Source organism: Carcharhinus amblyrhynchos, chromosome 11 (genome assembly GCF_965287045.1).
Source record: "Carcharhinus amblyrhynchos chromosome 11, sCarAmb.v2.hapA, whole genome shotgun sequence".
In the NCBI taxonomy this organism is placed as follows: domain Eukaryota; kingdom Metazoa; phylum Chordata; class Chondrichthyes; order Carcharhiniformes; family Carcharhinidae; genus Carcharhinus; species Carcharhinus amblyrhynchos.
In genome coordinates, this window is record NC_137334.1 from 35,884,478 (window position 1) to 35,898,203 (window position 13,726).

Sequence of the window (13,726 nt, forward strand, 5' to 3'; positions counted from 1 at the left end):
AATGGCAATTTGAAGCTTACCACATGGTTGAAGTCTAGCGCTCTCACATCCTGCTTCTTAGACAAGATGTAATTGTTTTTACTGGAGTAGTCAGTGTTTTCCCTCATCAGTGCACCGTGACTGAAACGTGGCTGTTGTCGCCTATTGTTTCTTGAAAAGAAGGTATTGGCTTTAAAGTTGAGGTTGATGGTAACTCTGTCAACTACGGCTGTGCTATCCATACCAGGGTTCAAGATTCACATTGAGACTGCAGCAGCTGATAGCTTCTCTAATGGAAAGATGTTCTCTTCATCATTGCTTTGAAGTAAAGTTAATGTAGAAGTGTTCCCTGAATATACACTGAGGCCTCCTGCACATCCACCACCTCCTTCTGGCAGCTGTTTCTGCTCCCTTCCTTGTTGCTTCACCTCACACCCAGTCCCAAACATGGCCCCAACAGGCCATCCACGACTGCAGCTAAACCACTTCTGCAGCAACCAACAACAGTAAATGGTCTCTATTTTTGACAGTGAACTTGAATGATAAAACACATCAAAAAGCATCCAGAAATTAACTAGCAGCCTGGAATAAGAAACCAGCATGTATTGCATGATCCCCTGAAATCGTGCCAATGAAGGCTCCTTCTTGCCAGCTAGCACCATGTCATACTGTGTGCGTTCAGCACATGGCAAATTAAATTCTAGGTCATTCAAATATGGAAAATGGGTCCAGTTACATATTCCTCCAATTTTAAAATGTCCTCAATCTGCATTTTTGACACAGTGCAACCACAAGCATCTATTTGGCTGACAGTGCAGTCCTATTCTGTAATGTCCCTGTACTCTTTGACAGTGAAATTGGGACTTCAGTATACTGGTTAACAACAAAAAAAATTGGTGTTGCACAATCAATTTCCTAGATCACAGTTTTCACTGACAGTTCAATTCTAAGCAGAATGACTCAGATGAGTATTGTTAACAACATCCAAACAAACTGTTTCTTGTTTAAGTCAGCACATCAATACACAGCAGCAACCAAAAACAAAATACACAAGATACGTTTCACAAAACACAAGTGTTGCAACTATCTTAGGCCAACTTTGCCTTAGCTTTTACATTTAATTCATGAACAAAGCCAGTTCTGCTGCTGCCCACCAAAATTATCTTATTTGCTTTTCTTTCTTTTTTACACAGAGGCTGCTGGATGCCTGGAACTCTCTGCCAGGGAGGTAAAGGAAGCAGATATGATAGTGACTTTTAAAAGGTGCATCTTGACAAATACATGAATAGGATGGGAATAGAGGGGTATGGTCCCCTGAAGGGTAGAGGGTTTTTAGTTCAGACGCGCAGCATGATCGTTGCATATTTGGAGGGATGAAGGACCTGATCCTGTGCTGTAATTTTCTTTGTTCTACTTAAGCACACCAATGGCCTACATCCCAAATATCCATTAATAATTCTGATTTTAGCAAAATCATTAATGAACCATAGCTCTGACATTTTAACAAAATTCTCTATCCATTATAACTTTAACCCTCGTTTGTCGCTATTTTGCCTCCAGCATTATTAAGTGATTTAGTTGACATTTTTACACATGTGGCATTCAGGTATAACATAAAAAGGATTGAAACAACTGGCACTGATGAAATTAACCTGTATTTTACAGGAAAAGAAATTAACCAGAGTGTAGTGGGTTTAATTAATTGAAATATAATGCTCTGTAACTTTAAAAAAAGGAAGTTTCTCTATAGAACCATTAATAAAGCTGAAAAACTGGCTAGCACATTACACTGCATCTTTATACAAGTACTCACAAAAAGCTGCTAAAGCACTCTATACTGATATGCAATAAGAGATGATCGGGCCCAAGGCTAGATTTATAACTGGGTCATTTCAGAAACAACCACCCCATTCAAGGTGAAAGCCCAAATACACTACATATAACCATATATTCAAAAATTACTTAGGTCTTGTTATTACACAAATTAATTTTTCCAATATGAATTTAACTGAATAGGACTCACTTCCTAAAGATATTTTATATTAGTAGATAAAGAATGCAAGCTTGAAATCTGACAACATATGTACGTTACAATATCTAATTTCTCCACCAATGTCCAACGCTCCTAACTCTGGTTCCAAAAATTTTGAAACTAGCTCCAAACGATATTTGATGGGAGAATTTACTGCCCAAAGTTATGGTTCAGGACTTCTGTTAGCTATGCCATTGTTTTAGAATGAACCCCAATTTTCTTAAAGCTGTCCTGTAAAAAATCATGTTACGTCTCCTGCATTGCTACACAATCTCACTTATAGTTCAATGCACAAAGACAACTGCTGATAGGATCTCACTCCCACCACATCCAAGGAACCACTGGGGAGAAAAAAATGTTTTACAGATTTTGTATGCAAGCAATGTTTGTTCATATGCATTTGCTCAATTATTCCTATGTAGTACAAATACGCAAGTCTTGCGTGTAAAAAAAAAAATACACGGGCCAGGATTCTTTGATCTTATTTGAGACACCACCACTGCCAGCATGAACGGAGAATTTGGTGCTCAGCCAAAATTCCATTCGCTTCAGTGGACCACAGGTGTCTCAGGAAGTTGCTCATACCATGCAGGTCAAGGCATTACTTTATAAAGACATGAATGATAACACAATATGTTTTTTGAAAATTAAGACAAAACTATATCCACTTAAGATACAGTGTCCAGTTTAGAAAATGCTGGTTAGAAGCACTCTGCTTCCAATGACTGCCCTTCTACTCCTTATTTTGTTAAACTCAATTTTGCATCAATAAGAATAACCTGTTCGGTGTCATGCATTTCTGATGTTTAGCTGCTAAGACAGTTGAGAGGTACAATATTTGGGAAAAATAATTTACAAAGACTATTGTTGAGTATGAGGTCAACTGTAGCAACTTATTCTTCCCTAGTTTCCTGTTTTAGGGCAAAAGTCAAATTATCAAAAGTTAGAAGCTGCATCAGGAAAAGTTCAACATTGACACACAAAGTACATCCCTCTTACAGATAATTGGTTTTAGTTACATATCCACAGTGGTTTAAAGGGAAAGTTTAGTACGACAGGTGGGGTTAAGAAACATCTGGAATTAAGAATCTACTGATGACAAGGAAGCCATTGATTGTTGGAAAATCCCATCTGATTCACTAATATCCTTTAGGGAAGGAAATCAGCTGTCCTTACCCGGTCTAACCCACATGTGACTCCAGAGCCACAGTAACGTGGTTGACACTCAACTGTCTTAGGGATAGGTAATAAATGCTGGCCAGCCAGCGATGCCATGAATGAATTTTAAAAAAATAAACTAACATTTTCCATGTTTTTGGAGTCTTCCAACTTCAGGAAAGGATTTCCCTCCCTTTCACCAATGACACAAATTCACTTCTGACAGTGCTGTTGCTGGCACGCTTTCATTTCGAAATTTGATTGTTTCATGTCAGCTTTCATATTGACTGGTCAAACTTTCCCAATTGGTAATTTCTCATTCAGTATGACCTTTGTGTAGTTTTTGCAGTGATTTGAGTTTGTCCCTGATTTACAAAAGCATCACTTTCTAAGAATCCATGACATTCTTAAAACGATCCACAGAGCAAATCAAAACAATACTGTCATTCAGAAATAAGCAATAATGCACAGAAATTCAATCAGCATCCCAAAGAGGAAAGATAGGTTATGATGTTTCAGCTGCAGATCTTTCTTAGCCTCCTTTCCTTTTTACTATGCTGACTGACTTGACATGTACCAAGTATACTTTGTTTTTAATTTCAGATTTCCAGAATCGGCTGTTTTTCCTGCTGATTTTATGATGTTTTTGTATTCGGTGACACTTTTATTCATGCATGTTTATTACCTTAATTACATTAAAATGAATAAGTTCACTCTCCTCATTTTTTAAATTGCTCACTTTACTGCATAATTCTCATAGCAATCAATTCACAAAATCTTTCATGTTTCTCCCAATTATTTGATTTTTGCAGTGATCTGGCTGGAGAGCTGTGGTTGAATGAAAGGATTCAACCACATGGACAGCACAGTGTCACAGTGGTTAGCACTGCTGCTGCACAGCACTAGGGACCCGGGTTCAATTCCAGTCTTGGAGTTTTCATGTTCTCCCCTTGTCTGCATGGGTTTCCACCATGTACTCCGGTTTTCTCCCACAGTCCAAAAGATGTGTGGGATGGGTTGAATGTCCACGCTAACTTGCCCCTTAATGTCAATGTAATTATGTGGGATTACAGGAATAGGGTCTGAGTGGAATTGCTGTCGGTGTGGGCTTGAAGGGCTGAATGGCCTCCTTCTGTAGTGTAGGGATTCTGTGATTCTTATCTGTGATTCTCTGAAATTACTAGGTGTTGATAGATAGTTGCCACACATGGATTCTGTAATGAAATCTGTCATGATACACTTAATCTATAGTAAGAATTTCTATGATAACCTCTTTATGTGGCACACTAGTATACCACATGGTCATTTCCAACAGTGATGTGGCAAAATGCTCTGGTTTCTTTAAGGCTGTGCAACAGTAGCTTTCTAATAGAATATCACCCCTTGGTCAAATTCACTTCTGAGATAAAGCAGTCTAAAAGATATCCTTTCCTTGACATACTAGTTGAGAAATCCACGAATGGATTTTCCACTACTGTCTACTTTCATCAATCAATATACATCATGGAATCCCTATGGTGCCAAAGGCGGCCATTTAGTCCATTGAGTCTGCAGTGACTCTCCGACACAGCATCCCACCCAGGCCCTATCCGTGTAGCCCCACATGTTTACCCTGCTAATCCCCCTAACTTACACAAAGGGACAATTTATCATGACCAATCCACCTAACCTGCACATTTTTGGACTGTGGGAGGAAACCAGGGCATCCAGAAGAAACCCGTGCAGACATGGGGAGAACGTTTAAACTCCACACAGTCACCCAAGGCCAGAATTGAACCTGGGTACCTGGTGCTGTGAAGCAATGCTAACCATTGTGCCTCCTGTTGGGATTCATATAGCTTCATGTGCTAAAACTAGCCTCGTTAGGCACACAGGGTCCTAGCCATTTGCACACCCTGAAAATTCAATGCAGTTTGGTTGTTGATTATAGACAGAGTACAGATTGTACTCAACATGCTTGCAAATCCCAAAACAAAATGTCTATTCCACAATTAGACAGTACGCCATCAGCTTCACTGAAAATAATTTAAGATAATCAGTCAAGCTCACATTGTGGCTCATTTATGATTGCTAAAAGTGGCAGACATTCACGCACTGGATGAATTCTCTGTGAACTATTTTCAATCACCATGTGTTTTTTGACTTACTCTGGAGCACCGGTAGTTCTCCGGTGTTTTCTCCTTGATAATACCTCAACTAAGAGTTGACTTGCCAACCCAGCCAATTGTTATCCCTTTCTCCTGAAGTAAAAATTGTGATCATTTGAAATTTGGCATTCTTGCATTTGTCATGATGAGTGTAAGACAAAAAGCTTTGCAACATATCTCTCTTTGCAACAGCGTCAAAATTCTTATATTTCATGACAATACCTTGCAGAACTTCAGCATATGATTCATATAGGTCTTTTGATTTGAGTGGCATTTGTCCAACTTGGGAGAAGACGGACTGTGCCTAGATGTATGTCACTTTTATATTGAACGTAGGAGTTGCCTCTACAGTCACAGAATGGCAGTCCCTTCCACAGCTGAGTAGCATTGGCTTGAGGTTGGCTGATGTTTTTTCCTTCCAGTGGGCTCTATTTTCTTTTGTCCTTTGCTTTTTCCATATCCTTCTTGAGACATCAATGGCCTGTAGACCTCGATGACAGTGGGACCGCCATCCAGCCTTCATGTGGCAGGGAAGTCTGAAGAAGCTCTCTGTGCCATTTCAATAGCATTCTCCAGAACAAAGATTTTGAGACAGGGCTCCATCCACCTTTCCATCTGCTTGCTAGTTTTGGTGATCATCCCAGTCTTTGTCTTCAAGGGTGCTGATGTAGCTGCTGCTAGGTTTGTTGCTTTCTCAGTTCCTTCACACAGCCCTCTAGCATTAAGCAATAGATTGTATAGTGTTGACTTTCAACCAGTATTGATGTTGACTTTCAACCAGTATTGATTGCTGCAGTACCGTGCAGTCTGCTGAGACTTGATTCTGGCAGCACCTACATTTTGCTTTTTGGTAAATTTTTGCAGTTCAAAGGGCTCTCCACTTGGGTTTCTGTAACCTGCTCATTTCAGTCCTCTCAAACCTATCAACATTCCTCAGATCTCTTTTTCCATATACAATGTGTGCACAGTAATAGATGATGCTGTGCCAATTATATCATTTTAACACCACACTGTGATCTTGGGCATTGTTGTCCAAAATAGCCTGATAGGGAATGTTGAGGAACTCCAAGTTCTTTCTGCATCAGTGGTATGGCAAGTGTGGATCCAAGGATGACCTTTCCTTTTTGGAGTTTCCTTGCCTGAAGTCTGATCATGTTACATAATTCATATAGGGATTTCTCATTTCATTTATCAATAGAATCATAGAATGACGCAGCATAAAAGGCCATTCAGCCTACCATGCTTGTACCAGTTCTTTGAAAATGCACTGCAGTTAGTGGTGCTAGCTTGCTCTTTCCCATAGCCCCACAAATGTTCTCACTTCAAATATTTATCCAATTTCTTTTGAAAGTTATGACTGAACCTACTACCATCCTTTGGAGCAATTTATTCTAAACCATAATGTGTAAATAAAAAATTCTATGTTGTCTCTGGTTCTTTGGTCGTCACTTTAAATCTTTGTCCTTTGCTAACTGACTCTTGCCAATGGAAACACTTTTTTATTATATAGCATGCCAAGTTGAGCCTAATTCAATGACAGTATCTAATACTTCTTTAGGATACTGCATAGCTGGGAGGGAAGAAAAAGACTTACTACTATCATAATTTCCATATGCTTTTTATTTCCTTATAATATTTTGATAATGGATTAATTTTAAATACTAAATACTAGCAAATTACATTATTTCCAAATCAATGTACAAAACACTTCTTATATTGTTCCTGTTTCTTTCCCCCAAACTGCTGAAAGGAAGAGATCATTGCATTTGTATAGCACCTTATGCCCCTTAGAAATGACATTTGTTTTCTAATATGAAATTATAAAAGGTAAACTTAACAGCAATTGCATGCAACATATTCACATGAAGCTGCAAGATTAATCTGGTTTGGTTTTGAGGTTTTAACTGCATACAACATATTCCCATTAAAATGCAAGATTAATCTGGTTTGTTTTTGTACTTTTAATTGAGGATGGAATGTTGACCAGGACACCAGGGGACTCAAGGCTCTGTTTTAAATTATGCCATGGGGCCTTTAATGTCCACCTGAATTAACAGGGAACCTTTAGTTTATTGTTTATTCCAAAGGGACAAAGTCCATATTTGGTGTTGCCCCTCAACACCAGTTTAGGTAACAAGTTAAATAGCCTGTCATGAGATTCTTATCTACAAACATTCCTGCAGTCAAAACTTTGAGCATTTGCTACTTAATTTTGTGAAGTCTGATGAAGGTCCATTACTGAATATGGAAGTTTCTCACTGTGTCACATGGCTATTCCCAGACTGAGAAGCAAAACACCCTGCCATCTACTGAAAAGGGTTACATGTTGACTTCTGAGAAACATGTCAAACGTTCAGCAGAGATTCGTTGGCCACTGCTAACTTTAAAGGACTGACATAAGAGACCACATTAACAAAGTGCTCTCCCAAAAGTTTCAAATTATGGTGTTTAAAATGCAATTGTCAGCCTGAATTAGTAAAAACATCTGTTCTCAAAAATAATTCCTAATGTGATTCAAGATCCCAATAACACACCAGAAAACAACAAAATATACAAGCGAGCAGGCGAGTAGCAGTACAATCAATAAATTTCTACAACTATTCTCCCCTCAGTACTATTAGAGTCAACCAGGCGATCCAAGCTAGAATTACCCTGTCACACAGAACCCAGCTGAGGAGTGATTTGAACTACAATGATGAAAAAAAGCAGTTCTAGACATTGAGATTTGGGGTAGTATATTTCTCCTGTATACTGGTGAGAACAGAGGTGGAAAGACATGCAAATCAGTGACATTAGCCCACTTGCTGGTTTGCCAACAGCATCCCATCCCAGTGTGGTTTTCTTCATATATATATATATTTTATTTGAACTTGCATTTATATTACATAAATTCCAAGGACTTCACTACCAATTAAGTATTTTTACTGGAAAATAGCAATTGTTATAATGTTGGCAATATAGCACCAAATAGTGCATAGCAAAATCCCACAAATAGCAATGAAATAAATTATCAAATTGTTTTATTGATATTGGCTGAGGAATACATATTTACCTGGGCTTCAGTACACTACCCCTACTCTTCTTCAATAGTGTCACAAAAACTTATACATCTACCTGAAAGGGCAGACAGGGTCTCAGTTTAATATCTCACCCAGAGATGGCGTCTTCAAAAAAAAAATGCAGCATTCCCTCATTACATCACTGCAGTGTTAGTCTGGATTGTGTACTCCAGTCTCTAGACTGGAACTCAAAACTCAATCTTCTGACTCAGACATATTATCGCTACTGCGGAGCCATAGAGGCTGAACATTCAAGTGACGGACATCCCATCAGAATGATGACTGCATTATCATCACCATTAATAGTACATATTTTTGTAGTTATTTTCAAATATTTTAAGGCACTTTAACTGGTAAATTTGTGAACCTGTGTTATAATGTACCCCTATTGGATAGGCGACATTTTGTTTTAAATATTGATTGCTTAAATAAGAATGTGTTATGTATGATAAAGTATAGAATCAAATTTGGCTTTAACTTTTAAATACTAAGGCAGTTTAAGCAATTGTCAAAACAGATCTGAAAAGTGATCATTTGTTGTGCACCTGATGAGACCACTCCCAAAACCATAAATGTCAATGGAACAGCTGACTAATAATTCATGAAACCATCCTAAATGTAACAAAAACAGAAAATATTGTAAAATCTAAGCAGATCTGAAAGCATCTGTAGAGAGAGAATAGAGCCAACATTTTGAGTCCAGATAACCCTCTGACAAATGGCCATCTAGACTCAAAACATTGGAAATTTGACATGTCAGCTACAACTCTCACCAACTTTTACAGATGCACCATAGAAAGCATTCTTTCTGGTTGTATCACAGCTTGGTATGTTTCCTGCTCTGCCCAACACTGCAAGGATCTATAAAAGGTCGTGAATGTAGCCTAATCCATCATGCAAACCTGCCTCCGTCCATTGACTCTGTCTACACTTCCCACCCCCTTGGCAAAGCAGCCAGCATAATTAAGGACCCCACGACCCAGGACATTCTCTCTTCCACCTTCTTCCTTTGGGAAAAAGATACAAAAATCTGAGGTCACTCGACTTACCTAAAGCTGATCTTTCTCTACACCCTAGCTATGACTGTGACACTACATTCTGCACTCTCTCATTTCCTTCTCTATGAATGGTATGTTTGTGTAGTATGCAAGAATCAATACTATTCACTGTATAATACATGTGATGATAACAAATCAAACCAAATCTACTCTCTCTCTCCACAAACTTGTTGCGATTTTCCAGTATTTTATGTTTTTGGTTCAGATTCCAGCATCCTAAATGGTTAAAAAATAAGTTGTTCACAGCGCCCTCCATAATTAGGCACAATATACAATAACTTGCATCAGGTCTGTCACCCATCCAGCTGGCAGTATTTCATTAAAAAATTGAACAAAAACTGAATTCAAATACCTGTCTTGTCAAACTGAAACTCCTCGCAGCTATGGTCCCCAGTGGTCCAGGGGCACTTGTACACTGCACCCCCTTCTACAATGTCTGGCTGGGAAGTGTTTGCCTTTGGGGCTCCAATGAGAATATTCATCCTGATAAGAACAGAAAGTGCGTGAGGGGCAAAATACGAGGAACCAGCTCATATTAAGTTGATCTTTCTCTACTACCTGGCTATGACTGAAACACTACATTCTGCACTCTCCTTGTCTACAAACGGTATGCTTTGTATAGTGCGCAAGAAACAACACTTTTCACTGTACACTAATACATGTGACAAAAATAAATCAAATCAAAAAGGAAAGGCCTTTGTTCAATTTACCGTACTTCACCTTTCCCCAAGCATACATTAATCTGTTGTGATGTAACGGATTGATCAAATGCATTCTGTAATGAGCTTTGTCAGATAGCATCACTGGTAAGATCTGACTGGAAACAAAGAATATTAAAAGATCACAGTGGGGCGCCTCCTTTCCTTTCTGAATGTGTTGAGCAGTTAATATAATCGAAGCAGTTCATTAAATTCACTGTACTGAAGTATTAATAGGTTTAACTTTTAATGTCTTTTGTTACAAACAAACTTGGTTCACTGTCTACATAATTTTTTTTCTTACGCACACCCTCCCTCCCTCCCTCTCCTCTCACAATCTTCTACTCACTGTATCGGGGAAGGTGTGAAAAAGTCCACCGCAAATCCGAAGTAGCTGCCTTCGGGACCGGAATAGACGGACGGCTTGGCGGTGTCCAGGTTGAAGCCGCGACAACAGGAGAGGCTGAGGAGGATGAGTGGCAGGCCGGCCCGGCGGCCCGCGGATGCCATTCTTCCCGGCTGCCGGGGAGAGTGTGCCGCTGAGGGGCTGCTTTGTGTTTGTGGCGAAGCGAGATGCGGGCCCCCGACCCTGTGCTTCCCCCCTTCTTCCCGCCTGACTGACTGACTCGCGGGCGACTATCCCGTCTCCAGCTCCGGCTCACAATTCCGATTGAGAAGCCCAACCCAGCCCGAGTGCTGCCCAATGATAACAGGACCGTGTCAGGAAGTGAAGTGAGGGCGCTGTCGGACGTGAATAAGACGGTGTTTCCCCCCCCTACCCGCTTTTCCATCCAAACTGGAGGGAGCTCCACCCAGCCAGCCAGACTTAGAGCAACTTAATGCCCGTCATATCCCTCGCCCCCCCCCCGCCCCCGCACTCTGCATTCCAGCACACAACTGGGACACAACAACCCACTGCTCTGAGCCGCAGATCATTCCTTCTCACACTCAGTTAAAGACAAATTACTGCGGATGCTGGAGTCTGAAACAAAAGAAATCAGAAAATCTCAGCAGCTCTGACAGCGCCTTCGCAGGGGCAGCCAGACTCGAAACCTTGGCTCTCCATTCTCTCTCCACAGATGCTGTCAGGCCTCCTGAGATTTTTCCAGCGTTTTCTGCTTTGTCTCAGTCACTGGCTGCAACCTTAAGGGCAAACTCGGTGGGCAGGATTTTCCGGCCGCCCTCGCCCCGAAACTGGAAAATCCCACCCAAGCTCAATGGACCTTTCCATGGTGCGCCTATTGCCCTCTACAATTCCCGTGGCAGGCAGAACAGGAAAATTTGCCCCTGGTTCTGCTCAATTATGTGGCCTTTTGGCTAAGTAAAAAGTCTGACAACACCAGGTTTAAGTCCAACCAATTTATTTGACAGTAAACTCACAAGCTTTTGGGGTTTGTCCCTTCGTCAGGTGAATGGAGAGTTCTGGCCTCAGACAGAGCATATAAAGCACAGACAGTTTACAGAGTACTGATTAGAATGCGAATCTTTACACCTAACCTGCTGTTCAAGTCCTAAAGTCCGACAATGTCAGCCACTTTGTCTTTTTACTGTGTTTACCCAGTCCAACGCCGGCATATCCATGTCTTTTGGCTAAGGTCAGGCCCAGGATGGGGTGCAATGCCTCATTTTGTCAGCTTGGATAGTGGTTGTCCCTTTTATGGAGTCCCTGAATTGGATTCAATTGGATTTTGAATTGTTTTTGGAACAAGCAAGGAATGGATTTGAGTTTGCCCAGTCCACTCTGAACATTGGCTTTGTAATTTTAAGGATGGAGGATGGAGTAGAAAAAAAATACCCAGCCCTTTCCCAGGGTATAAATAAAACAGCTCACAGAGAATGTGACCTCTTTAAATGGCTTCAGCAAGACACAACTGGTCAAACAGATGACAGCTGTTTAAAACAGGGCACAATTAACTTGAAGTTCATCCAGATTAGTTACATTTTGCACATTTAAAATATCATCTATAACATTTGCAGAACTATCAACAATGGGGAAATTTGTGGCATTTGTGGTCACTGAAAATGCCAGGTGTTAATTCTTTTCAAACATAATGTGACATTTTTCAGGGTACATTAAAATAAGTTACATTTTAAATTCTCACTGAATAATTAGTGATGAAACTGGGGTTGCTGAATGGTATGAGGGACAATCAAGGATACTATCTTGTAAAGCAGGAAGAGGATACGGAAGACATTAGCAGACCATAACAATTATAATACAGCAAAAATTTCCCCGATGCTGGAGTAAACTTTTATTTTTAAAGTTTATTCATTAGTCACAAGTAGGCTTACATTAACACTGCAATGGGAGTTACTGTGACAGTCCCCTAGTCGCCACACTCCGGTGCCAGTTTGGATACACTGAGGGAGAATTTAGCATGGCCAATGCACCTTACCAGCACATTTTTTGGACTGTGAGAGGAAACTGGAGCACCCAGAAGGAACCCACGCAGATACGGGGAGAATGTGTAAACTCCACATCGACAGTGACCCAACCCAGGAATCGAACTCAGGTCCATGGCACTGTGAAGCAGCCGTGCTAACCATTGTGAAAATTGGTAGAACCAAGACTTTTCTTGAGATATAAGAAATAATGAACACAATAAAAATCTTGTGCTATATAGTGTATACCCAGAATTATCTCATGTCCTTTCCGCAATGTTCCACCTGCAATGGTTACTTCCTCCTTACCTACCCACCAGTGTTATATCTGTCAACCATTAAAGAACCTCAGGCCTGCAGTTACTTTTTAACTTGGCCATTTGAGTTTTAATGCTGGTTCATCTCATCCAGCCCATTTACAGGAAGAAACGGGATGAAAGAGGGCTGGACTAAAGTGTCACAGAGGAATGGTTCCTGCAGAATACTGATGGGGAAGGGTGCGGGAGGAGATGTACGTTTTCATGGTGGCATCATGCTGAAGTTGGCGGAAATGGCAGAGGATGATCCTTTGAGTAGGAACGCTCATTCCTCGCTTCCTGAAAGGATTCCATCTCATTCCCCTGGTTTCTCTGTCTCCGTTATATCTACGTCAATGATGCCACCTTCTAGACCAGCACTTCTAACATGTTTAGCCAAAGTTTCTCTCCTTCTGTGGTTGACAGAGCACTCAACTGGCTCTGATCCATTTTCCACATCTGTCCTCATCTATTGTCCTCCTTGCCAGAACCACAAGAAGGTTCCTCTTGTCTTCACTTTTCATCCCATCAGCTTCCACATTCAAGGAAATTATCTTAGAGACTTTTTTCCTAGCATTTGTTACACTATCAAACTCCATCCTTGACCTTTCTCAGTCATACATTGTCAAAACAATGTTATATCATGGGAAATGATTATCTGTATAACATTTAATGGGTAGACTATTCTAGAATTTCCCTAAAATATTTGATGAGTAAAATCTCATATTTATTTCTTCTACAAGAGCCAGTAGTTCCATAGCAAAAATACTTTTAACTATCCTATTTATTTTCTCAGCTTCCCAGGCAAGATTATTTATTTTCGCCCACCTAGAATATTGTAAAACTAATTGTATTCAAATCCAGAAGATTGACGTGAGAAATATCACTTACAAGGAATAAATTCATGTTCTATTTTG

The 13,726-nt window shown here is 40.2% G+C and overlaps 1 protein-coding gene across 1 annotated transcript in view; it reads right to left on the minus strand.

Annotated features, from left to right (window-relative positions):
- The window catches only part of itgav (integrin, alpha V), a 128,938-nt gene extending 118,057 nt beyond the window's left edge, over window positions 1–10,881 (minus strand). The window contains exons 1-2 of the mRNA XM_080198855.1: window positions 10,481–10,881; window positions 9,786–9,916 (exon numbers count right to left, since the gene is read on the minus strand). Coding sequence (XP_080054981.1) covers window positions 9,786–9,916; window positions 10,481–10,641 — 292 coding nt within the window. The 5' untranslated portion in view covers window positions 10,642–10,881. The remainder of the gene's footprint in view (window positions 1–9,785; window positions 9,917–10,480) is intronic.
- Window positions 10,882–13,726: the final 2,845 nt, after the last annotated feature.